This window comes from Peromyscus eremicus, chromosome X (assembly GCF_949786415.1).
Source record: "Peromyscus eremicus chromosome X, PerEre_H2_v1, whole genome shotgun sequence".
NCBI lineage: Eukaryota > Metazoa > Chordata > Mammalia > Rodentia > Cricetidae > Peromyscus > Peromyscus eremicus.
In genome coordinates, this window is record NC_081439.1 from 58230976 (window position 1) to 58256274 (window position 25299).

The 25299-nt window shown below is 47.5% G+C and overlaps 1 protein-coding gene across 1 annotated transcript in view; it reads right to left on the reverse strand.

Annotated features, from left to right (window-relative positions):
• Positions 1–4495: 4495 nt before the first annotated feature.
• Slc16a2 (solute carrier family 16 member 2) overlaps positions 4496–25299 on the reverse strand; it is a 121721-nt gene continuing 100917 nt past the window's right edge. Inside the window, exons 2-6 of the mRNA XM_059250784.1 lie at positions 20414–20558; positions 16379–16829; positions 14709–14852; positions 8361–8589; positions 4496–6662 (exon numbers count right to left, since the gene is read on the reverse strand). Coding sequence (XP_059106767.1) covers positions 6442–6662; positions 8361–8589; positions 14709–14852; positions 16379–16829; positions 20414–20558 — 1190 coding nt within the window. The 3' untranslated portion in view covers positions 4496–6441. The remainder of the gene's footprint in view (positions 6663–8360; positions 8590–14708; positions 14853–16378; positions 16830–20413; positions 20559–25299) is intronic.

Sequence of the window (25299 nt, forward strand, 5' to 3'; positions counted from 1 at the left end):
AGCACCTCACAGACCACTGGCTGTGCTGTCTGTACTAACCTCATTGTGCTGTGCATAATAAATTGGCTGAATTTCCTGGTAGCTTCATAGGTGCACTCCATCAGAGTGAGCACACAGCCCACTGCATTCTTCTGTATGTATATCTGTCCAGGTGCCCAGGACCAAGCCATGCAGGACATGGCATTAGCCTAGCTCCCGTTACTCTCCATGCTTCCATAGTTTTGCTGGGCTACTGAACTGGTTTAGGGCCTTCTTTGGGGGCACAGAACAGGCAGGGGAGGAGCAGGTGCTGACTTCAGAAGCAGAAGGTAGACTTCCTGGGAAGTCAGGGGATTTGCTTTTGTTCTGTGAGGTGGGGTAGAAGGATCTCAGAGAAGAGGTCCAGGACCTGGCATTCCCCTGCTTTCTGGGCCTCAGTTTTCCCACCTGTAAATTGGGCCCAAGAGTTGCTGCCTTCCAGGGTAGAGGGAGGATCCAGTGTGAGCTGTGAATGCTTGTCTACAGCTGAAAGAGGCTTGGTTGTCATGGAAGGGAGCCTCCATGTCTACACAGGGTGGAGGGGTCCCTGCGTTCAGTCACTGAGGAACAAAGGAGCACATGCCTGAGCACTGACAAACCAGCAGGCAGCTGGCTGAACAATCTGGGAGGCAACCTTAACTTTGCCCAAGCCCAAGACAGAAGCAACCTGCAGAGCTGGACTCCTGGGAAAGCGCACACCCTAGGAGAACTAGTGTTGGCAAGAGTGGGGACAGTTAGGGTGTCTGAGGGGCCTCCTCTACTAGGCAAGAGGCCGAAGGGAGCATGTCAGTGGTGATTTAGTCGGGGCGTGTGTGGTGAGAAGAGGAAGGAAAGCCTGTCTTCGGGGCAACATGGGACTTCCCACCATTGCTTACCGCTTTTGGAAGAAGGTTCCCCAACCAGGCAAATCCCGTTTGCTCCCTTGAGGGACCTCAGGGCAGCTGTTCTGAGTGGGATCTAGGGAGGATCTGTGTGCTGGGGGACCTAGCCTGTGCTGTGGGCACACTCACACAAGTGGGGTAGACTCCCAGAATTTTGGGGTATGCACTGGTGTGTGTGTGTGTGTGTGTGTGTGTGTGTGTGTGTGTGTGTGTGTGTGTGTATGTGTGTGTCTGAGTGTGTGTGTGATGTGTTGGAGGCTTGAACCCAGGGTCTGGTGCGTGGGAAGTCATACCATAGCACTGAGATCTGTGTAGGCCTCTCTGGGACCGTTGAGGGGGCTTCAGTGGGGAGGCTGAAGGTCAGGTCTTCTAGTTACAGGCAGAAGCAGGCTGCTGGGCTGACCTGAGTGGAGAAGACGGGTGGGGCTGACTGGATTGGAGGTAAAGTGAGGATCACAGGGAGGACGGAGGACGTTGCTGTCTCTGGCAGGAGGCCCTTCAGTGCACAGACCCCTTAATGCCCTTTGTGCTTTCAGCCAGGGACTCATTCAGGCCCTTTGTTGGCAGTGTTCATATGTCACCCCTGGGACTTTTGGGATCATGCTCTCTTGTGGAGGGAGGAGCTGGCCCTCTGGAAGAGGGTTTCTGAAGACCCAACCAGGATCAGGTCGAGGGCTCGAGACATAGGGTATGGGGCACTGTGGACACCACAGCCACTGGTGGCGGTGGCAGGGGCGGTGGCGGGCAGGGGCGGTGGCGGGCGTGGTGGAGAAGGCGGGGCATCTCGAAGTAGCTGAGCTGGGACCAGTGGCAGCTGCAGTGTGTCCATCCGGCTGGGGCACAGTTGGCCGCATGCGAAGCTGCCCAGGTCTCTCTTCCGCAGGAGGAGCGGGAGCAGCTCAAGGGTCGTCATCCCTCCCGGATTGGAGAAAAGATACAGGCCGCCAAGCAGCCAGAGTACCTGTCCCGGTCCCCCACGTGGCAGGTGACCAGGACGCAGACCTAGCGGCGTCCCCAGCGCCGCCTGCACCCCCAGGCGGTCCCAGGGTGCGGAGCTCAGGAGCGATGTCACCCAGCAATGTGCAGCCCCGGGTCTGTGCGCCCGGCCACTGCAGGGACACACGGGGTGGGTGTGATGACAAAGGAAAGCAGGGGAGGGTCGCCCCGCGGGTCTACAGTCTCTGATTTGGGGCAGCAGTTGGGCAGCGGGGAGGCTGCGGCCGCAGGGCACACGCGACAGGTGCTGCGGGTGGGCAGCGGGGAGGGCGCCTGGCGGCCAGCTTCCCAACCGACCCCGCCCCTCCCCCGCTGTACGTGGCTCAGACACTTGTAGGATGAGAGCAACGGGCTAATTTTATCCGACTCGGGCTCAGCAGGAAACCGACGCTGAGGCGCGGGTAGTTCTTCCGGGCAATCAGCCCGGGAAGCCTGAAGCGGGGAGCAGAGGGGGAGGGCGTGGGGCGTCTTGGTCCGGATCGGGGCGTGGTGGTCCCTGTCCTGTCCCCAAGAGGACCTAATTTTGGCGCCAAGATTGGTATGCAACAAGTCACTTGGGCCCAGAGGAGGAAAAGATATCTTGCAAAGAAGATAGTACAAATTCCTTCTTGTGTCTTAATCATTGTGTTTAATTCTATTCCTTTCATACCTTAAGTTCTTGAGCTCTGCAGCGTGCCAGACACACAGCAGGTCCCTAGGAAACATTGCTGATACTGATATGACCAGAAAAACCAGACATGAAGCTGTGTGTCTGGTGACCACTAGAGAGAGCTGAGAGGCAAGCATCTAAAGGCCTTTGAAGCACAGCCTCCTCAGTCCTTGGGGGAGGTAGGTATCCAGCCCCTTCCCTTTTGTTTTTCTGGGGTCTTGCTATGGTTCAGCTTATTAGAATTTCACAACTTGCTTCAAGCTTCTTGTTCTAAGTAGCGCCCACCCTCTCCCGGTACCAGCTGTCAGAAACTAGGGATTTGTAATCCCTGTCAGCTGGCCTGCTCTGTTTCTGTGGAGAAGTGGTAGGGAGCTGCTGGCTGCCTTTCAGACATGAAAAGACCCTGGGGGAGAGCATATGCTCATAAAAAATTATAGGATTCTACAGCTTTGAAATCTAATGATCCTTAGCGATCAAACACAGACTGAGCCCTGGAGGGTCTGGAGGAGGCACTGAGGGGGCAGAAGATCTTGGGTGAGAAAGTCTGGGGCCTGGCATTGGGACAGAGTAATTAGCCTTAGTGGGAGGAGGCCAGCAGCCCGAGGGTGTCTGCACTGAGCAAGGAGAAACAATAGCCAAGAGCTGGGTGGTAAACCATCCTTCTCAAACGAAACCAGTTCCTTCTTTGTCCCTGCTCTGTCCAGTACAGGGACAGAGGGAGCTGGATTTTATTAGTACCTCTTGGGTTGTTGGGAGTGGAAGGACATTTGACTGAATCAGGTTTCCAAGGCCAAGGGTGGATAAAGGTGGCTGGGAAGGAGACAGGATACCAGGGCTATGTGTTGGTTGAGAGCAAGGGAAATGCTGAAAAGATGAGGTGTCCTGAAAGGGAGATTTCGCTCACCTTTTACTTTTGCTCTGAGCTAGTCCTGTGAATACTGCTTTAGAAGTGAGCTTGCTGCACAGTGAATGAGGTGGGCACGTCCTCAGTCTGCTCTGTCCCCGATGAACTGTGAGTCTGTAAGAAGAATCCCTCTCCTAGGTCTAGGTCTCACACTCCCCATTTAAAATCAAGATCAAACCAAGACTGGGTTTGCTCCTAGCTTTGACAATCTTGTCTCTCTCATGGATCACCTTCCATTCCAGACTCTGTGGCTGTGGGGCTGTGTAGCTGAGATATACTAGCCTCTGTAAGTACCCCAGCAATAAAATAAAGGAGGACAGATGGGCGTTCACTGTATTTGCGGATTTGCTGTGCGGCACTTTTCTATCAAGGTGGTGGCCTAGCCTTGACGGGGCCTCCATTCCAGCTCGGCCAGTAATTATGTTCTCATTTTGTGAAGTATCCACGTCCCCCATTAAAGAGTACCATCAAACATTTCAGTCTGAAACAGTTTTCCCCCAGTTCCTCTCTTCTGCTGTCAGCTTTCCTGGAGTGCAGAGAACCAGACAGAAACAGAACAGCTGTGAAGCCAAATTTTCTGCTGTCAACCAGGTTAAAACTATGACACCCTTGTAGACAACATACTCAAACCAAACGTTTAGATCTGTTTATTTTGTTCCAAACCCCTTGAGGATTTAAATGTCCCAGGTCTCAAGCTCTGAAATTTGGTTCGTTCTTTTCGTTTTAACTGTGTTGCCTAAGAAGCTACTTCCTACTCTAAATATTAATACTGTGATGCCTGGGCCAAACAACAGTCTCTCGGAAAGCACACAAGCCCACATGTGCACACACACACACACATGCGTGAGAAAATAAATCGACACCCTGCCAATGTTAGGTGACACCTGAATGGGCAGATCTGGGACCTGTGAATGTCTTTCCTCCATCTGGAGAGAAGTGAGTGGCAGCCTGACTCCTAAGAGCTATCCAGCCATGGGTAACAAAGGAGGCACTGCATGCTCATTCCCCCCCCCCCGCCCCCGCCCCCCGCAGCCCCTCACCCCAAGTGGCTTGGAGGGGGTGGGGCATGGGGCAAGGAGGAATGGAAGCAGAGGCATTGCAGCTCCGATGTTTTCAATGGCCTCTCCTGGGAGTCACAGGGCTCCTGGGGCCCAGCTTCTCCTGTTGCACAGATGCTTGAGCTGACAGGACAGTAACTCCACCCCTTCCTGTCCTCAGAGCCAAGAACCAATGGGTTTTCCTTTGGGGAGTTGATAAGAGCTGGACTGGGACCAGCGGAGGGGGCTCAGGACTTTGGCCTTGAATGAAACATCAGAGGCCAACTATGCCCCAGCTGCCTGTTAGTAACGGAAAAACTCATGTGTGGGGACCATTGTATTCTTTGGAGCCCCTCAGAGCAACCTCATCCTCCTGGCCTTGGGATGACCCTGGCTTGGGGTGGCAAGTTATTGTTGGGTCCAAGTAACAGCCAGAGATGCCTGGCAAAAGATGATGAAAGGTTGGGTACAGGAACACAATAAACAAAGGCTTAGAGAAGAGAGAGACACACACACAAAGACAGGGAGGAGAGAGGCTGAGTTCCTAATGAGGTGAGCTGTGCAACTGGACCAGGCTGGCAGTGCCCTTTGCCTCTGGCCAGGGGCACTTGGAATGCTCTTCAGTAAGACTGTTGCCCAGAGCCTGGGTGTAGGGCAGTGTCTGGCACCAACTTCAAAGGGATGATGGTGGTCCAGAACTTCCTTTTTCTGGCACCTGTAATATGCACTCAGTAGAGTGGCCCAGGATGCCCAGAATGGGGGACAGACTGGGTGGTAAAGGCTAGGGTGGCTTCCCCTTCCTAAAAGAAATCGTCCAACCCTATGTGCAGTTGCTGCCTATGTCTTTTTGGGACAGGTACACAATGAGGTTTTTCTCTTTTTCTTTCTAAGTCAGTTCATTTCCTGGCCTGGCCCAGGTGGAAATATTGACCTGTTATGAAGAGTGAGAGATGGAGGAGTTGGTCCTTCACCAAGTCGTTAACCATAGCAACACAGCCCATCATGCCAGTGAACTGTCATCATTCCTCCTGTGTCTGATGAGATGAAAGGAATTTCTTCACATTTGACAGGTGGCTACAGGGATGGGAAACTGGGAAGGCCTCTTGGTTAATCTGTCAAAATCAGTGATACATGGAACTCTGTAGTGTTTAAGATCCCTTCGCTATGTGATAGCCTGCTCTTCCAGTCTATAATTATCTATCAGTTTGAGCCCCAAAGTGAGATGTAGCTCCGCCTGAGATGAGCAGGATTAGTGCTAGTGTTTGGGATGGTCTGGGCCAAAATGAAGCCGATTGGCCCAAGCTCTGGGTCCCTCCTTTCTTCAAGCACCTATGTGTCTATGACAGTAAGAAGAAATAGAGGGGAAGAAGATGGAGAGGAGGCAGCAGAGAGAAAATAAAAGGAAGGGAGAGGGAAACAGATGGTTAACAACAATATCACGGGGTGCCGCAGAGCCCTTAGGAGCGTCAATGCAAAACGAGGTCCTTGTCTCTTTTGGCCTTCCTGCCCACAACTCCCAAATGGCTCCCAAGGGTGGATGGCAACAGATTCCTCCGCAGAGGCTTGGGTCTCTCCCACTGGGTTCTGGGGACACAGTAGCACCTTTGGCAGTTGGTTGTAGTGGGTAACTAACAAGCTGGGGCCAGAGGTCCCATTCTCCTCCTCCCCCCCCAGGGGGCTAGAAAGTCTACGGAGAGGATCCAAAGGCCAGGGGGTGATCCCACATTTTCCCAGATCCTGGAAGAAGGGCCTGGCAAGTTTCAAGGCATTCATGGGGGAGAATTTGGTTAGCGAGTTTGGAACACTGAGAGCGTTGGCTCGGAGGAGATGGTCAGGTGGCTGAAATGCTGTGTGCACAGGTTTGGGAACAAGTGTGCTGGTGGCAAACATGTAAATGCTGAGCAGGGAGGGGTGGAGGGGTGGGGTGGGGGAGCACACAATGGCAAGACAGAGGCATTAAATCGGCTCTTCAGGAGCTGGGGAGCCGGGCAGCAGGTCTCCGTTGGGGTCCGGATCGTGGGACAACATCTTATCCTTGCTGGAATCTCTCTGCTCTTTCTTGAACATCCTTTGATGCATCAGAGGGACAAAGAAGAGGATTACAGCCCCGATGATGGGGGGTACACCGGCAAAGTAGAAGGCCACATGGTAGTCACCAAAGCAGTTTCGAAGAAGGCCTGAAAGGATCAAGAGACATGAGCTTAGTTTAGCTTTTCTCTGCAACCCCGAGATGTTCTCTCTTCTCTTCTGGGGGTCAGCCCAGTGCCAATCAAGAGTGTTGGCCTGTGCTGCCCTAATTCAGGAGCTCCTTCAACTTCACGGCTAAATGCCTCTGAGGTGAATATCATTAGCAAAGAAGCTAATGAAGCTGCTTTTAAAGTTTCTGTGTTTTGTCTTTCATTAAGCTACCAGCCACCTTTCAGTCACTCCTAGGGCTGGAGTTACAAAGGAATTGAGTTCAAAAGACTCAAGAGAATGGTTCACGGTGGAAGTCCCCAGCCTCCTCCCTCCCACCCTCATATTGTTCCTGTGGAGCAATTCAGCTGAATTCCTGTTTTATTTCACATTTATTTATTATTACTGTGTGCGTATGATGTGTGTGTGGGCACATGCATTGCACGGTGATCATGCAGAAGTTGGAGGACAGCTCTACATTCCAGAGATACAACTTAGAGCAGGAGGCTTGCATGGCGAGCACTTTACAGCCCTCCTCTTGGCCTTTTCTCTGAAGTTCCAGTTGCCCTAGGAGGAAGCTGAGCTGAATGTGCCTATCTTCTTCCAGTTCATCTATGCATGAGTCCTTTGGGTTCTTCCAGCTACCAATCCCATGGGTGTGTTTGATTTGAGAAGCTGACCTCAGAAGCTAATAGGAGGTGCCTCGCTGTGAAGATGAGTCCAGAAATACTACCTAAGAAAGGCAAGAAGATGCTTATCCCTTTGTTTACTCAGGAAATAAGCCAAGTGGACAGAATTGTGAATTCTCTGGCTCTCTTTGGGTGGCTAGAGGCTCCTTTCCTATAGTGCTCCCACTGCATGAGAGCCTAGAGTGAAAGGGTTGCCACGGTCACACAGTGCTCTCACCATGCCTTGCGCATAGCTGGTGTTCAAGGAGTGTTTTGTGACTGAGCTCATTTACCAAGCCCAGGGGAAGTGAACACATGAGCTGATGTTTGCAGTAAATCCCTGGAAAGGAGATGGAGTTCTCTCTTCACTGCTTTCCCGCTTTCTTGTACTCACTATGCTCTTCTGGGAGTGTGGAGGGAGCAGTTTGGACGGTGTGATGTCACAGCAGCATTTTGCCAGCCCTGGAGTATTTCCTTAATTCAATCTCTACCGTGGGTTCAGTTCCAAAACCGGTAGAGGAAGAGCAGGAAGTGGAGGGTATCTATAGTTTTAGTAAACCCAGTCAAGCCAGCTTTCTCTTTTACCACTTCCTTTACTCAACTACCTTGAAGTTAATCACTTCACTGTGGAGAGAGTAAAGAGAAACTGGGACCAAAGTCAGTGTGGTGTGCATACCTAAAAAAGTATCAGCACTTGGGTGGCTGAATCAGGAAGATGAAGGATTTGAGGCCAGCTTAGTCTGCCAGGTCAGCCTAGGCTGCACAGCGATCGGGAAGGCTACCTTTACTTTTCTTTCTACTCTCTAGAAGGAGGCACACTGTCTACAGTGAAATGTTAGTGAAACATATACAGCCCTGGACAACCCATGCCCGTGTACTGCTTAATCTCCTCCGTTAGGAGTTTCATGCACTCTAACATGGATGTTTATACAGAAAATCAAGGGGAAAGAGGTCTCAAGCAGCGGTACTCCAAAGAGCTAGGGGCCTCTTAAGGAAAACAGGACTCACACCTTCCTCAGAGATCAGCCTCACCTGCAATGGGAGGCCCAGCAATCATCGGCAGGGCCATCATGCCCAGGAGGTAGCCAATGGCCTGTGAAGCCTGCATGGGTCCCACCAGCTCAAATGCAATGGGAGCCATGATGGTGATGAAGAAGCCATCACATAGTCCCAGGAAGAGGCAGACAACGATAAGGCCCCAGAAGTCCTGGCACAGGGGGATCATCATGGACATCAGGCCCAGGAGCAGGAATGAGAGGACCTAGAGAAACAAGAGCCTGAAATCATATTTCTTTTCTCAGATCTTCCTTTCTATCATCTGTAAAATGGGACTGTGTGGGATGTCAGCAGAGTGAGCAGTTGGAGTATATTTACTATGTACTCAAGTCCTGTCTAAACCCTTCACTGAGGGATCTGGCCTTTAAGAGAGCGCCTATGCAGCTGAATTAAAAAAAAAAAAAAAAACCACTTGTGAGAGGGGAAGGACATTGCCTTGCCTATAGCCAAAGAAGTTGGTCTTTGCAATGGATGCTGAGCAAAGGGAGGAATCACTATTTCTGCTTTCTGATCCTGAGACAGGGTCTGGGATTAAGCTTTGTTCATGTTCTCAGATCAAGTAAGGCATGGGAGGAGGAAGGGAGAAGGCAAGGAAGGCTTGCATGATGATTAGATGGGGGTTTTGATGCAAAGTACAGCTTATAAAAATGGAGAAGGAGCCAACAACCATCTTGGTTGGGGTAGAATTGAGAAAATACCTGGGCCTGAGAGAGACCATTGGGAAGTTGTCTCAGGTTTTCTTATGTTTTAGGATATAGCCCACATAATCTATCTCAGATATTTCAGGCACTGTGGCTCTGAGAACCTTTGAACTTGGCAAGATACTCTGAGAAGGCAACAGAGAGGCTGTGCAAAGGAGCTAAGCCAACATTAAGGTATCTGCAGTGTCCCAAAGCAGCCCAGGAGCACTGACTAGTCACCGTGATTTCTTTGGGCTGAGCAAAATGACTCCAAACAGAAGAACCTGTCTTTCTTCTGAAAACCAGCCCCCTTCTCTCTCTGGTTTTTAATTAAGGCCATTTGCAATCAGTGTCTGTGAGCTAGACTGAAGCCTTGGACTGTGGGCATAGAGAGGAGACCCCATTCCCAGCTCACTGCAGCTGGTCGAGCCAGGTCATGTCAGGGCCAGATCTAAGACCTGATCTGTTTACTAAGGCCTTAGGATGCCCGCAGATTTTCCAAAAGCCCACAACTGACCAATAGGCAGAAAAACATACCCAGGAACACATAGAAGAAACACAAGTCAAATCTGTTTCATGCCCTACAGATTGTCTGTGTTGTTGCTGACAGTGGTTTTGTTAGGTTAGGAACTGGTTTCTGGAGAAGATAATGCCATCTTAGAATGTCTTTGTTGGGAGACTTTGAAGTTGGTCCAGGCCATTTTGAGGTAGTTACATAGAAGCTAGTAATAAGAACTGAGCCGCCCCAGCTTCTCCTGTAGGAAGTTGACAAGCAATCATGAGCTAAAATCAGACCCACTTATCAATCAAGGCGATCATGGCAGTTAAGAGTTTGTATCAGTATATACCACAAAGGACCCCATTAACTGATCTTATTTAACTGAAATTGCTAACTGTTGTATCTAGTTCTCTCTTATCATCCTCCATGAGGCCTTGTCAAGGCTTGGAAATTTATAATCCCTCCTCAAACTGGAATGCAGCCTTCAAAAATGGTCTCAAATGAGGTCATTTGGCAGGCTCTTTCTATTTCCTTTCTAACAGACTATTCAGGGGCTACATGCCTGGCATGTCGGTTGGCTTTACTAACTGTAGGGTACCACAGGGTCTATGGGGTGGCTTTTGAGAATCTGGAACTATGTGCCCTCCTTTCCTTACCCATGCCTAACTTCTGCAGCTGACACTGAGAGCAAAGGAGGCCACCAGTTCCCAGGATGGAGCATCTTGAAAAACTGAAAAGAAGCCAGTGGCACACACCTTTAATCCCAGCACTTGGGAGGCAAAGGCAGGCAGATCTCTGTGAGTTCAAGGCCAGCTTAGTCAACAAAGCGAGTTCCAGGACAGTCAGAGCTGTTACACAGAGAAACCCTGTCTTGAAAAACCAAAAACCAAAAAACTGAAAAGAAAGAAGCTCATCCATTGTCTTGTGCTTTGGTCCTAAAATACTCAATTTTCTTTTTGAAAATGTGTGTGTGTGTGTGTGTGTGTGTGTGTGTGTGTGTGTGTGTGTGTATTTGTGGGTTCAGATGCATGTGCACATGTAAATATACATGTGGAGGTCAGAGGACAACTCCAGATGTCAGCCTCAGGAAGGCTGTCTACTTCTTTCGAGAAAGAGTTCTTCACTGGCCTGAAGCTCGCCAATTAGGCTAGGTCGGCTGGCTATCAAGCTCCAGAGATCCTTCTTTTTTTTTTTTTTTTTTTTTTTTTTTTTTTTTGGTTTTTCGAGACAGGGTTTCTCTGTGTAGCTTTGCGCCTTTCCTGGGACTCACTTGGTAGTCCAGGCTGGCCTCTGCCTCCCGAGTGCTGGGATTAAAGGCGTGCGCCACCACCGCCCGGCTCCAGAGATCCTTCTATCTCTCCCTCCCCAGTGCTGGGATTCCACGTGAGCATCACTGTGTGTATGTGTGTGTGTGTGTGTGTGTGTGTGTGTGTGTGTGCGCGCGCGCGCGCAGCGCGCGCGCGCGCGTGCGCGTGCATGCGTGCTTGCGTGCACGTGTGTGTCTGTGACAGTGTGCATGTGGAGGTCAGAGGACAACTTTGTAGAGTCGATTCTCTCCTTCTGCCTTTATATTGGCCCTGAGGATTGAACTCATGTGGCAAACACCTTTGCCCACTGAGCCATCTTGCTGTCCCCTCTCTTCTTCTTGCCAAGCGTTTAAAAACATGGGTTCTAATGGTCAAACACAGGTCCCTATACTTACAAGGAAAGCAGTTTACTGTCTGAAGCACACCCATCCCAGCCCCAAACCCTCAAAATTCATAAAACGAGGGAGTTAGGCTATAAGGTGATGAAGACGTCTCAGCTATGTTCTAATGTTATTTTCTATCATTCTAAGTGGTGAAACTGGTCTAGTACGAGGAAGAAAATGGGGGAAGTCAGCAGAAGTCCTGGGTTCTGCCTAGCTCAGCCTCATAACTAGCTGCACCTCCTTGTCCCTTGGAGCTCTAAACAGCACAAAAGGAGGCAAAAACAGCCTAGGCCCTGCCTCTCTGCTGGGAACTGTAGTGACAGAAGCATGGGAGCTACAGCACCAGGCAGGGGCTGCTGCCTCAACGCAAAAGAAACTTCTGGCTCAGTGCCAGCTTGTTCTCATTTTCTGAACTCTCTAGCATCTTGAAGCTGCTAATACTGGCAGGGAAGACCCATGATGGGGGACATGTGAAAGAGGCTGGGAGAGCACATATACTCCTGTACAAAAAGCCATTCAGATATTTGCACAGGAATTAAACATTTCATAATTTGTTTAACCCAGTTACAAGCCCTTGGTTTGACCTTAGGAAGTTCACTTATCTCTGAGGCTTGGGCCTGCTATCCATCATTTAGAGAAAGATAGGTGTGCTAGTTAGATTTTTTTTTTTTTTTTTTTTGGTTTTTCAAGACAGGGTTTCTCTGTGTAGCTTTGCGCCTTTCCTGGGACTCACTTGGTAGCCCAGGCTGGCCTCGAACTCACAGAGATCCGCCTGGCTCTGCCTCCCGAGTGCTGGGATTAAAGGCGTGCGCCACCACCGCCCGGCCAATTTTTTTTTTAAAGATTTATTTATTTATTATGTATACAGAAGAGGGCGCCAGATCTCATTACAGATGGTTGTGAGCCACCATGTGGGTGCTGGGAATTGAACTCAGGACCTCTGGAAGAGCAGTCAGTGCTCTTAACCTCTGAGACATCTCTCCAGCCCTAGATTTTTTTTTTTTAATTCGATACAAGTTAGGGTTATCTAAAGAAGAGGGAACCTCAAATAAGAAAATGCTCCCAACAGATTGGCTTTTAGGCAAGACCATGGGACATTTTTGGGAGGAGGGTAATTTAAGACAGGGTTTCTCTGTGTAGCCCTGGCTGTCCTGGAACTCATTTTGTAGACCAGGCTGGCCTCAAACTCGCAGAGATCCACCTGGCTCTGCCTCTCGAGTGCTGGGATTAAAGGTATGGGCCACCACTGTCCTGATGCCTATGAGACCTTTCATTGATTGATGATTGATGTAGAAGGGTCCAGCCCACTGTGTGTGGTCTCATCCCTGGGCAGATGGTTTTGGGTTCTATAAGAAAGCAGGCTGAACAATCCAGTAAGCAGCATTCTTCCATGGCCTCTATTTCAGTTCCTGCCTCCAAGTTCCTGCCCTCACTTCTGGTCATGATGGACTATAAGCTGTAAAATAAAATAAAATAAACTCTTTTCTCCCCAATTTGCTTTTGGTTATGTACTGTGTTTGGTTATGTATAGTGTTTGGTTATGTATGGTGTTTGGTGATGTATAGTGTTTGGTCATGTATGGTGTCTGGTGATGTATGGTGTCTGGTGATGTATGGTGTCTGGTGATGTATGGTGTTTGGTGATGTATGGTGTTTGGTCATGTATGGTGTCTGGTGATGTATGGTGTCTGGTGATGTATGGTGTCTGGTGATGATGTATGGTGTTTGGTGATGATGTATGGTGTTTGGTGATGTATGGTGTCTGGTGATGTATGGTGTCTGGTGATGTATGGTGTCTGGTGATGATGTATGGTGTCTGGTGATGATGTATGGTGTCTGGTGATGTATGGTGTCTGGTGATGTATGGTGTCTGGTGATGTATGGTGTCTGGTGATGATGTATGGTGTCTGGTGATGATGTATGGTGTTTGGTGATGTATGGTGTTTGGTGATGTATGGTGTTTGGTTAGGTATGGTGTTTGGTCATGTATAGTGTTTGGTCATGTATGGTGTTTAGTGATGTATAGTGTTTGGTGATGTATGGTGTTTGTCATGTATGGTGTTTGTCATGAATGATGTTTGGTCATGTGTGGTGTTTATCTTATCAGTAGAGAGCAAACTAGGACAATAGGATATGAGAAGCATACTGCACAGGAGCTCAGCTCGGCCGCTTCTGTAGAAGAAGCCGGTCTCTCAGTTTCTCCTTCAGTATGATGATAGGTTGGCCTGGGTGGACCACAAGGGAACCCACACCTCTGGGGAAGCTGTCACCAGCTCTTGCAACCCGCAGAATTAAATTCCACAGAAAAATTAACCCTATCATTATCCATAACACCTGACAGCATTTAGGAACTCATTTGGCGCTGCCAAAGACCACTCTCGGCTACAAATGGTCAGGCCTCTCAGAAGTACCTTCAGGGCTTTCTCAGGAGAGAAGTGAGCCCACATTCAACCTCTTTCTGGTGGGTAATTGGTGACTGCTTGTGTTCTGTGGCTGCCTTTGCTTTTCCACTGGGGCTTTACAGTCTGGCATCTCCTGGCGAGCCTGGTTTCAGGATCAGAACCATGAGCCAGGCCAGGAAGGTACTACCGCTGCTAGGTAGACAAAAAACTGCCTGTATTCAAACCAGCCAGAACCCAGGCCACACAAAGGGATCACTAGAATACCTGAGTAGTCACTGCCCACAGGGTGAGGACATCTGTATCACTGTCAGAAGGACTAAAATGGGTCACCACTCTATTTGTTTTGATGCTCACTTTTATGATAAGTTAGGAAAGGGGAGAATTCTTCTCACTGCACAAATAAAGTCAGTGAGGGCTAGAGAGAAGGAGTAAGGGTTGTTTTTTTTTCTGGCATGATTTTGGTGTTCATTGGTAGGATGAAATTTCAGGTTTGTTCACTTGTTTGAGAAAGGGTATCTTGACATAGCTCTGGTTGTCCTGGGACTTGCTATGTAGACCAAACTGGCCTTGAACTCACAGAGATCTGCCTGTCTCTGTCAGGGATGGCATTTCAGAGCCAGTGCCTGAGGCTAACAAAGCAGTTCTCGAAATTCGAGAGGTGATAGACCTGGGCCTGGCCTAGAAGAGAGAGGCACTAAGCTATAGAGTGGTTCAGATTTCAAGATAGTATAGGGAAGCAAACAAATCCTTACTTGGGGACACATTTAACGTGTGGCCTGAATTTTCCATTTTAATTTGTTGGGTTATTATTAACACACAACTACCTGTTATATGTTCTGCAAGTTTCCATATACACGGCTCTCACTGACTCTCTATTTTAGTGAAGGAAGAATAAGGATGATTGTCTTCAAAAGCAGGGGAAACTAAGGCTCAGAGAATTTAAGTATCTATTTTGCATAAAGTCAGGGCCCAGAGAACTGTAGTGGCCCACCCTACATCCTATCCCAGAGCCCAGGGATAACCTACGCTAGGCTGTGGACAAGTGGACACTCACCTGCAAGTATATCTTCTTAAGTCCAGGAATGGAGTCACTGATGTGACCTGACACAAGGCGTCCAAGGCCAGAGGTAGCCCCAATACACACCAAGAGCACCCAGGTCTCCTTGATTTCCTTGAACTCATCTTCCACATATTTCGTCTGAAAAGCATAATACCAGGATCCCCAGAACAGGAGGAGAAAGAGGAACTGACTGGTTAAATGCAGGAATATCCAGAGTTTTCTACCATTTATTTCCCTGGACCAGGACAAGAGCTTCTGATTAGAGTAGCACCTCCCTGTGTCCCCTAGCTCCAGGAAAAGCCCCTTGGTTGCTTCTAGAAATCACAAAGGCTACTTATCCTAGACTCTCTGGAATTTGGGCTTTTGAGAAACAGTCGACAGAGATAGGCACTTCCAAGCCTTCTAAGCCCTGACAGGACAAACTACTTAGAAAATCTAGGTGTTCGATGACATCTCTATGCAATAACTTCAAATTGACAGGCTGAAATATGAGGTCACTAGGAGATGAGGGTCCACCAACTTTCAAAGTAGGCTTTAGGAAACACAAGGTCTACAGGCTGGGGATGTAGCTCAGTGGTAGATGACATGCTTGGCAGGGACAAGGCCCTGCGTTCCATCTCTAGTGCACGTGCACACTCACACAAAACCTCACAGTCTCTAGAATAACAGCTGCTCTACCACCAACAGCTCTGTGGCCAAGAAAGTTTGGTGGGTGCTGGTTAAACAGAGCTGAATGGGCTTTTAAACTGCAGGATTTATCACTATCGTGAAGAGATTACTACCTATGAATCCAGAGAGTTCCCATACATGCTATTTCCTGAACAAAATCATTTGACCACAGAGACCAGCATTCCTCAGAACAGTCTTTACAAACCACATCTTGGGTCATGTGAGCCATTCTTCCAGTGATGCTTATTCCCCCAAAGCCATCTATCCAATTAAACATTTTGTTTTCCGTACTAGGGATTAAACCTTGGGCCCCGTGTGTGCTAGGCAAGCACTCGACCACTGATTTACTTCTCTAGCCCTCTTTTTCCCCCTTTTTTTTTTTAAATTTTGAGACACACTCTTGATAGTTTCCCAGACTGGACTGAATTCATACTGCAGTTCAGACAGGCCTGGAACTAGCAATCCTCTTGTCAGCCTCCTGGGGAGCAGGCCTGGTTTCTATCGGAACTTTCATCATGGGAGAAGCCTTGGCTCATGGGCCTTGCCCTAAGGAACTACCCTCACTTCCCACTGAGGCTCTCTTGGAACCCGTACTCTTTACTTCTCTGCCAATCACCAATCACTGTTTTGTTTCTTCAGTCTTTGTTCCTTTTTTTTTTTTTTTTTTTTGTTTATTTGTTTTGAGATAGAGTATTGCTGTGTAGCCTAGGCTGGCATCAAACTCACAGCTATCCTCCTATCTCAGTCTCCCAAGTGCTGAGACTACAGCCCTGAGCTACCTACCATGCTTGGCTCTGTTTTCTTTTCCTTTCCCTAAAGCTCTGCCCCCCTCCCCCGCACCCCCTCCGGGAGCTGAGGACCGAACCCAGGGCCTTGTGCTTGCTAAAGTGCTCTACCACTGAGCTAAATCCCCAACCCCAAAAGCTCTGCCCTTTCAATGTCCACCCCCCCCACCCTTTGGACTCCGGGTAGGTCGAGGTCAGCTTCTTCCTCACCAGGTGGACATAGGGGACGAAGTAACCAAGGGCGGCGGCAGCGATCCCAAAGGCCCAGATGCGATAGGTGCGCTGGCGGAACACGCGCATGTTGAAGTACTTCCTGAACTGAGCCACAAAGCGCTGTCGCAGTGTATGGGGGCCTCTCTTGCTTGGGGTGTCCTGGGAGCTGGGCAGGAGTGGTCGGTAGGTGAGTGAGAGCAGCGTAAGGATAAACATGAAGGTACTCAGCACCTGGAAGGTTTGGGCCAGCTTGATTTTATCCCCCAGCATTTTTATAAGTAAGGGGAATGACATGGAGAAGATGCTACTTCCTGCAGACACCACACCATTGGCTAGACCTAGGCGACGTTGAAAGTAGTGGCCCAGGATGACGAGCGATGGCTGAAAGGCGAAGGAGCAGCCACAACCAAAGAGAATCCCATAGGTGAAGTAGCGCAGGCTTAGGGAGCTGTGGGAGAAACACCAAGAGCTAGCTTCAGCTGCCTGATGGCAATTTACCTGCCTCCCTCGTCTGCCCTTGGAAACTTCCATTCCTCCACCTTTACCCATAGTCTTACTTGCTACCAGTCTGTAGAGCAGATAGGGAACCTCTGAACCCCACTTTGCAGATGGAGATGCAGAGGCCCTGAGAGGTAATTTGCCTAAAGTAACTCCAGATAAAAAATGCTTGGCCTTCAATTCTTTCTACTTTCTTTCTTTCTTCTTCTTCTTCTTCTTTTTTTTTTTAAAGGCAGAGTTTCTCTGTGTAGGCCTGGCTGTCCTGGAACTCACTTTGTAGACCAGGCTGGCCTTGAACTCAGATTTGCCTGCCTCTGCCTCCCAACTGCTGGGATTAAAGGTTTGCACCATCGTGCCCAGCAGCCTTAAGTTTTAAAAGACTAGCCAATTGAGTAAGACTATGAGGTCAGACCCCAGCCAATGGAGAAAAGACATAGTTACCACCCAAGTTAGACCAAAAACCAAGTGCATCTTCTTTAAATGTGTGTCAGCTTTTCCGAATGCACCCTCTTGATCAAGAATAAAGTTTGCCTTGTCCAGGCACTTAGCAAAAAGCTTGGCCTTGGGACACATGTGGTGGCACACACCTGTAATCCCAGCACTCAGGAGGCTAAGACAAGAGTATCAGGAGTTCAAGGGCAGCCTGGGCTACAAAGCAAGACTTTGTCTCTTAAAAAAAAAAAAAACAAACTCAATCTTGGACTTTAATCCAGATCTGTGTGATTATAGCATCCCATGAAAGAGGATTAGAAAAATAGAAAAAGAAAGAAAAATCCAGAAATGGGCTTTGCAGAGGTTAGGTGAGGGGCTACATAAGTCAGCCTATGCCTTAAGGAAAACAGTTTTACTTTACTTCCTACCTAGACACCGTGAGTAGACTGGGGGACCAAAATTTTATTCTAAGTAACAACAAAGGCCTGCAAAGAGCCAAGATTCTGGTCTTGGAAGGTTGAGCTGTTCCTTAGGGTTCTTTGGTGTGTCATTATTCTCAGGGCCCTTAATATTTCAAAGACTGGCTAATTATCTCAGGAGAATCTCCTTTCTCTGCATCCTTGCCCAAGGTCCAGATAGCCCAAGTCTTTGATCTCAAGCTCCAGGTGATGTATATAGGGACTGTGAGTTAAGAAGTCCCTTTAATTTCCAGATTTCTGTCTCTGTTGCTGCATATAATATGGATTAGTTCCCTTAGAGTAAGTAGCCTGCTTGATTGATAGAGAAGTTAAGCCTCAAGTTACGGGCCTGGCTGAGAAAGACGTTGCTCATAGGCCTTGCTCTACCACAGGCCTCTGTAACAGAAGGCAAAGTGTTAGAAGGGGAAAGGCCATGGGCAGGTCAGTTTGGCTAGCCATCTACCCTCACACAATACTGGCACAACCTAGTGAATAGTTGTTTTCTTTTGGATGCTTCCATATATTTTGCAATCGTCCTTATCTGGCCATTAAATTAACCAATGCTCTTCTTGTTTTTCAGACACAGACCCAGCTTTTATACTGAAGAACTGGACTTGTGCTGCACTGCCAGTGGCCTCTTGATTCCAAGAAAACTATCATCACTGTTGCCTCCCATCTGCTCATAGTCGCTGGCCGTGAGTAGGGGGCTTAGTTTAGTTAATAGGGGGGTGTCTCTACTTTGAACTTGTAGCTAAGCTGACTGCTTCTCTTCTGTCGGGGATCTTGGGGGAAAACATAGGATTTAGGTCAGGGTGCTGTGTGGTGAATGTTTCTAACTGGGCTCCAGATGGGAGACCCTTCCTTGAGTTGGGCCTGCTAAAGACTCGTCAGAGCTGCCTGTGCTCTGCCCTGTTCCAATCATCCAAAAGGACTCAGAGTTCGATGTAAGACAATAGGAAGAATGACTTGAAGTTTTAGCCACAAGCAGAATCATGTTCTCCCTGGACACAAAACCATCCAGAGAGTTTCTTGGCTCTGAAAATGTTCTTACAGAAGGATCAAACAGAATAGGGGGCCGTGGGCTAGAGAGAAAAATGCCTCCTCCAGTGGGCTGAGATAAATAAGAGTGCCAGGAGAAAACACCACATCTAAGTACATTTCCCTCCTGTGCCGCAGCCTACGTGGGCTGCGAGGGAAATGAGATCCTTATGTTGCTAATTTGTTTACACTTTGCTGTGCTCTGCCTCAAGAAACAAGCCTCTGCTACGGAGCACTGAGAGTAGAGATACTTCAGAGGCCTAGCCCATCCCCACAAGAACCTGGTACCAGCTTGCTGTGGGTGGGGCAAATGAGGCTGACCACCAGAAGGGTCCTCAGGAAGTTTAGAGCTGCTGCCTTGGGAGGGCTGAGAAGGTTCCAGGCAGGGTATTGTTCACCCTCTCCCTTGTCCCAGTTGGATGGGTTGGAACCAACACACCACTGCACGCCAAATCTAAGCTCTGCTGGAGGGTAGTCTGGGCAGCCGGAAATGCTCAAGTCATTAAGACAGTTGGCTCGCTCCCATCGGGTCTAGCTGAGACAGAGCATGAGTCTCATTCTCCACTGTGTATGGAAATTTAAGCCCAGAGAGCCATGGCTTTCTCTGGGGAGTCATACTCAGAAAGCAAGTCTCTTTCAAGTTAGCTCAGTCTCCATTCCATGTCATTGTGGCCATGTTCATGTCTCCAGGCCATCATTGTCCTATATCAACCCAGGCAGACTGGCAGTAGGAGGTACCACAGCTTGCAAAGTGTACGGCAGAAACTCCACAGATTTGTTTAGAAATCTCGCATTTCTCTTGCTATAGGAGAGGGTCTTTATTCTCCCCTTCTCTGTACACACGCTTGTGCAGGGCTGACAGGAAAGAAGGCACAAGTATATGGGTAGCCTTCTCACCTAGCACTACCAAGTTCTATGAGTGGGACAAACAAATCTAGGATTTGAGTTTCAGCTGGGTTGCTGGGGTTTGGATCTGTACTTCAGTGGGCAATGTTGCTAAACATCCTTCTCATGCCCAAGACATGAGAACCCCTCTCTGTCTCATCCACCCATCTTTCCAGAGCCAGAGCCACCCAGAAAAAGGCCAGACATGCTAACTAGCTGTGTGCTGAGATTATGTTTTTCAGCTGAAGATTCATTTGGGAATGCTAGGTCATTCACATTAGCTCACTTAAGTCGCTAACTTCTGGGAGGAAAGGCAAGGTTGTGAGATGTGTGCCACATTAGAGGGGAGCTTGGAGAGATCTGAAGAAACCATGTGATCTCTTAAAGATATAGAAAGTGAGGCTCAGACAAGAGAAGGATGCTCATCAATCACTCCATAGCTATTCAGTGGTCAAAGCAGGACTTGAACCCGCTCTATGAACTACCAGGCTTAGGCTCCTCACAATATTTTGGAAGTGGGTATTCCTTGCAAATGTATCCTTCAGACTCCACATAAGGTGAGTTGCACTGCATCCTGAGTCCTGGGAGCAAGATCCTTTGAGGGCTCTACCTGGCCAGAGCCACAGGGGATTCTGCAGTGAGAGTCGTGTTCCTAGCTAAAGCCCCCCAAAAGAAGCCAATCCTCACCCTTGGAAAAGTAGCCAGCCACTGCAGGCCTTACCTGGTGAAGGAGCTGGTGTGGAGGCCAATGAAAGCCACAGCCGCTCCGGTGGTGGCTGTGATACGGCAACCCAGGCGGTCAGTGAATATACTCACAATGGGAGAACAGAAGAAGATCATGCCCATGGCGAGGGCTGCGACCCATGCTGCAGAGAAAAGGAGCACAGAGACACTGGAGGTTACTGTCATGTCTAAGGCGGCTGCCGCCACCTCAGTTTTTTTCTGGCCTTTCCAAGGGGACACTGATATCCAGAGTGGTATGTACACAGCGGGGAGGTATGAAACAGGACCGAATTGAGATGCTTGGATTCAGGGGTGAGGAGGGGTAGGGTAAGCTTTAGGATTGGGCCAGGCTTGTTTCAGTCCTTGGAATAAAAATCTAAATGTGAAGATTAAGGATCAGGAAAGATCACAGCCAAAAATGCCCTCCTGGAATTGTACTAGAGTATAGAACAGATTCAGGATCGATCTGAAGATTTTCAGGAACTCTATGCAAAAAAGCCATAGAACCTACATGCTGAAATCCATCACCAAAGCCCATGTATGGCAAATCTCTGGCCTCCAACCTCACAATGAGTTTATCTTATTTCTAGAGACGTCATATTGGTAACAGCCCTTGGCGAGGAGGAACATTGCCCTTTTACTCACATTCTTCCAGCCCATTTCCCCTTGCTCAGCCCTCAGAAGGAGAGCCCAAGTTCTTTGTTTGTTTAAAAGCTGTTATCGGGTTTCATCTTGAGCCTCTCTCTTCTAGGTTAAATAATCTGAGTTCCTTTAAACTTTTCAGCTTTAATTTACTTTTGTAACTCTGTAATTATTTTCAGAGTCCTTCTCTGAACTCATTCCAAGACTTCATCATCATCATCATCATCATCATCATCATCATCATCATCATCAAAAAGCATTCAGTGAGTGTCACCTGAGCAAAGGCACTGGGCCAGCTTCTTTCTCCTTCCAAGTGAACAACCAGAGTGGGCCAGAGGGAAGGGCCACTCCACTGCCTGTGCCTGCCTGTGTCTCATACTGTAGCGCCTAGTAATCTGTTCTTGGGAACTGTCTTCACTTTGCTAGGCTACTATTCTGAGTTCTAGCTGCCTAGCTTCAAAAATCCTGGCTCAGGACAGCAGGGGATCTGGAAATTCATTCCAATTTTACCCATTATGATATGTGGGACATTGGGAAATCACATAATGCTTTGCTAATCAAATTTCCCACTTGTGGAGTGGGGATTAAAATTCTTATACTTCCCTCAAAGTGCCCCCCTTTTCCCTTGGCAGTGTTGGGGACAGAACACAAGGATTCACACGTGCTAGGGAAGTGTTACAGCACTCAGCACCAGCACCAGCTCAGCCTTCAAAGTGTTTTCAAATAAAATAACGATAAGATGTAGTCATATACAGAAGAGAGTTTTGGAAATGTGACGAGCTATATTGTATATAAAAATCAATGGAATTCTGACCAGAGACTTAAATGTAAAAGTCTAAAACTTCCAGGAAAAAATATAGGAGAAAATCATTTCAATTTTTGTTTAAGCAGAGATCTCATAGAATATTCATATGCAGTATGGCTCATAAGTGAAATGCCAATGCACTAGACTTCAGCAAAACTTAAAATTTCTGCTTAAAACAACCAACCAACCAAGGACTGATGTAGCCCAGGCTGGCCTGAAACTAGACAGCTCTCCGAACCAGTTGTATACAGTTCCGCCCTGATTGCCCTTGGTCTTGGGGGAGGGTGGGGGAGGACGAAAGGAGGGGTTTTTACCTACACAGACACTAGGAAGCTAACTTCACTGCTGGGTACAGCCTTACAGTGTGGCTACTTTAAGGTCGCCTATGCTCCTGTCTAATCAATCCCTCAGCCACTGCTCTGAAGTAAGCGTAATAAACTTATTTGTTCCCCAGGATGAACTTTGGCGCACTCAGTTTGTCAGTGGGACCTTAGGAAAAGGGATAGACGTTGTTTACTTCTCTTCTAGGGAAGGAAATTTAGCAACGTGAGATTACAGATTTGTATCACCACATTCAGCTTAAAACTTCCGTGCTTTAAGGAAAAAAAAAAAAAACTTAGTTGTGAGGTCCAGAGAAATGGCTCGGCCAGGAAAAACATTTGCTTCACAAGCCTGATGATTTGGATTCCCAGAATCCACGTTAAAAACTGGACATTGTGTTGTGCGCCTGTAATTCTAGCACTCCTACAGTGAGATGGGAGGTGGGAACAGGAGAAACCCCTGAAGCTCATGAGCCAGCTAGCTTGGAGTAAGCAGCATAGCCACAAACAATAAGAGAGACCCTGCGTCAAACAAGGTGGAAGGTGAGCCTCCACATGACCTCACACACAAATAAGTATACACACATCACACATATTCAAAATAAATATTGAAAGTTATGAAAATGAAAAATATACAAAATACACTGGGAAAAATATTGGCGACATATATATCTGGCAAAAGATACCTCCAGCACACAAGTCTGAGTTGATCATCACAACTCAACAAGAATGCAAACACTTCAATTTAAAACAGACAAAAGACTTGAACATGCATCATGCACATACACAAAAAGTGAATATCAATTAAGCACATGGAAGTTGATAAATATCTTTAATCATTTGATAGGTGCATATTAAAACTACAATGAGAGCCAGGAATTGGCTGGCACATACCTGTAATCCTAGAACTTGGGAGGCTGAGGTAGGAAGATTAAGAATTCAAAGCCAGTCTGGGACACATGGTAAGACCTTGTCTCAGAACACCAAAACCAACCAAACAAATACACAGGAAACATCACAATGAGACATCCCTTGCACATCTACTAAGAAGACTACTTAAATGGTAATACCTAGTACTAGAAGGATGTAGAGGAGCTGGAAATCTCATACTTTGCTGGTAGGAATGTAGAATTGTATACTCACTTTGGAAAACAGCTTGACAATTTCTTGTGAAGTCAGTCATACACTTAACATATCCCACTGAAATCTTAATATTTATGTTCATACAAAACCCTATGCCTAGGGATGAGGGTGCAACTCAGAGACAGTAGTTGTTGCCTAGCATGTACTATGTTCTGGGTTTGATGCCAAGTACTACCAAGGTGGGGAAGCAAAACCCCAAACAATCCAACAACCCGAGTTCTCAATAACTATAGAAGCTTCTTTTCACAATTGCTGAAACCTGGCAATGGTTCAAATATACTGGTAAATGAATAAACAAATGGATATATATATCAATACAGCACACCCACAAACAGTATAAACTAGTGATATACACAGCAACTTGGATAATTCTCAAAGATGTTATGCTGAGTGAAAGAAGACAAACTCAAATGACCCTTCTCAGAAAATTCTAGAAAAGGCAAAATTATGGAGACAGAAAAATAAAGAGGAGATGAAGGTGAGATTTATTAGAGAGGGGCCCGAGGGAACATTTTGGAGTGCCTGTGGTGGCACTGTTTTGAGAGTGTATGTTCGTTGTGAGTGAATGTTCTATGAGTGAAGCAACCACCATCTTGGGGCACTCAGCTGCAGTCCCTTGTGAAAGATCATCCCAGCTGTGCTTGTTGATGGTTTACACCCCAGCAGAGAGGGGCAGAGAAGACAGAGGGGGCCATGAGATCCCCGCTATCCTGCTTCCTACTACCATGGCCTAGAAGAGGACAAAATATATGTGGAGAGGACTAGACGGTGGCTCCATCTATGTGGCTGTAGAAAAGCTCTCATCTTGGCTGGGTAAGGCTTTTGCTGTTGGGGGAAGGCATGCCCACACCCTGGTAAGTAACCCCTCCCTTAAGCTCTGTAAGCCCAATAAACCCATTGGTTCCCCAGAGTGAGCTTTGGTAGGATTGTGTCTTGGTTTGTCATTAGGAACTTAAGAGAAGGGGTAGACATTGCTTATGTCTCCCCCGGGAAGGAATCTTAGCAACAGTGGTTCAGTGATAGTGTATGGTGTGGGTTGGCATATGTGAGCACATAAAAATCAAGCACATCAAAGTGTGAAAATTACCACATGGAAAATATATCTCTAAATCTTGCTTTGTTTTTAAAGGGGACAGAGGCTCAGTGGAAAGAGCATTTGGTTAGCATGTATGAGGTCCTAGATTCAGTTCCTGGCAATAAAAGTGGCAGGGCAGGAAAGCAGGGTGTACCACTTTGAGGTTTTGCTTGGGGTATGTATATATTTTATTCTAGCCCAATTTAAAATACCTCAGTTGTGTTGTGAAAACGGAAAAAGCTGTTCAAGTCAGTAAGTCATCTTGCAGACTCTATAACTGAGCTCTTCTGAATATCTGGAGTACAATGAAAACTGATAACGAGGCTCATAAGATAGCTTTTGAGTAGTTCAAGAAAGTTTACACTTTATTTGACATAGCTTTTAAAATTAATCTAGTTTTCAAAGCCTTAAAACAGTTGAAATAACAATTGATTTACAGAAAACAGACAAGCAGCTCAGAGGGTTCCATGAATTATTCACCCAAATTTTCCTTTATGTAACTTTAGTACAATATTAAAATGAGGAAATTGACAGTGGTATGACACATGCTTATAGTTCTATGTCCTTTTATTGTGTAAAGATCCCTATCACAAATCAAGATGTACAACTACTTCACCATCACAAAGATCTCCTTTTTCCCATCTGTTTATAGGCATGCCAGATGTTACTGCCATTATCCCTGACTCCTAGCGACACCCACTGACTTGTTTTGCATCTTCATAATATTCTTATTTTATGAAAGTTATATAAACTGAGCATGGTGACACACTCTTGTCATTCTAGTAATTGAGATTCTGAGGTAAGAGGATCAGGAGTTCAAGGCCAGTCTAGGTTACATATTGAGTCCAAGTTCTTCTGCCTGGGATTCATGAGACCCTGTCTTAAAAAACAAAATACTA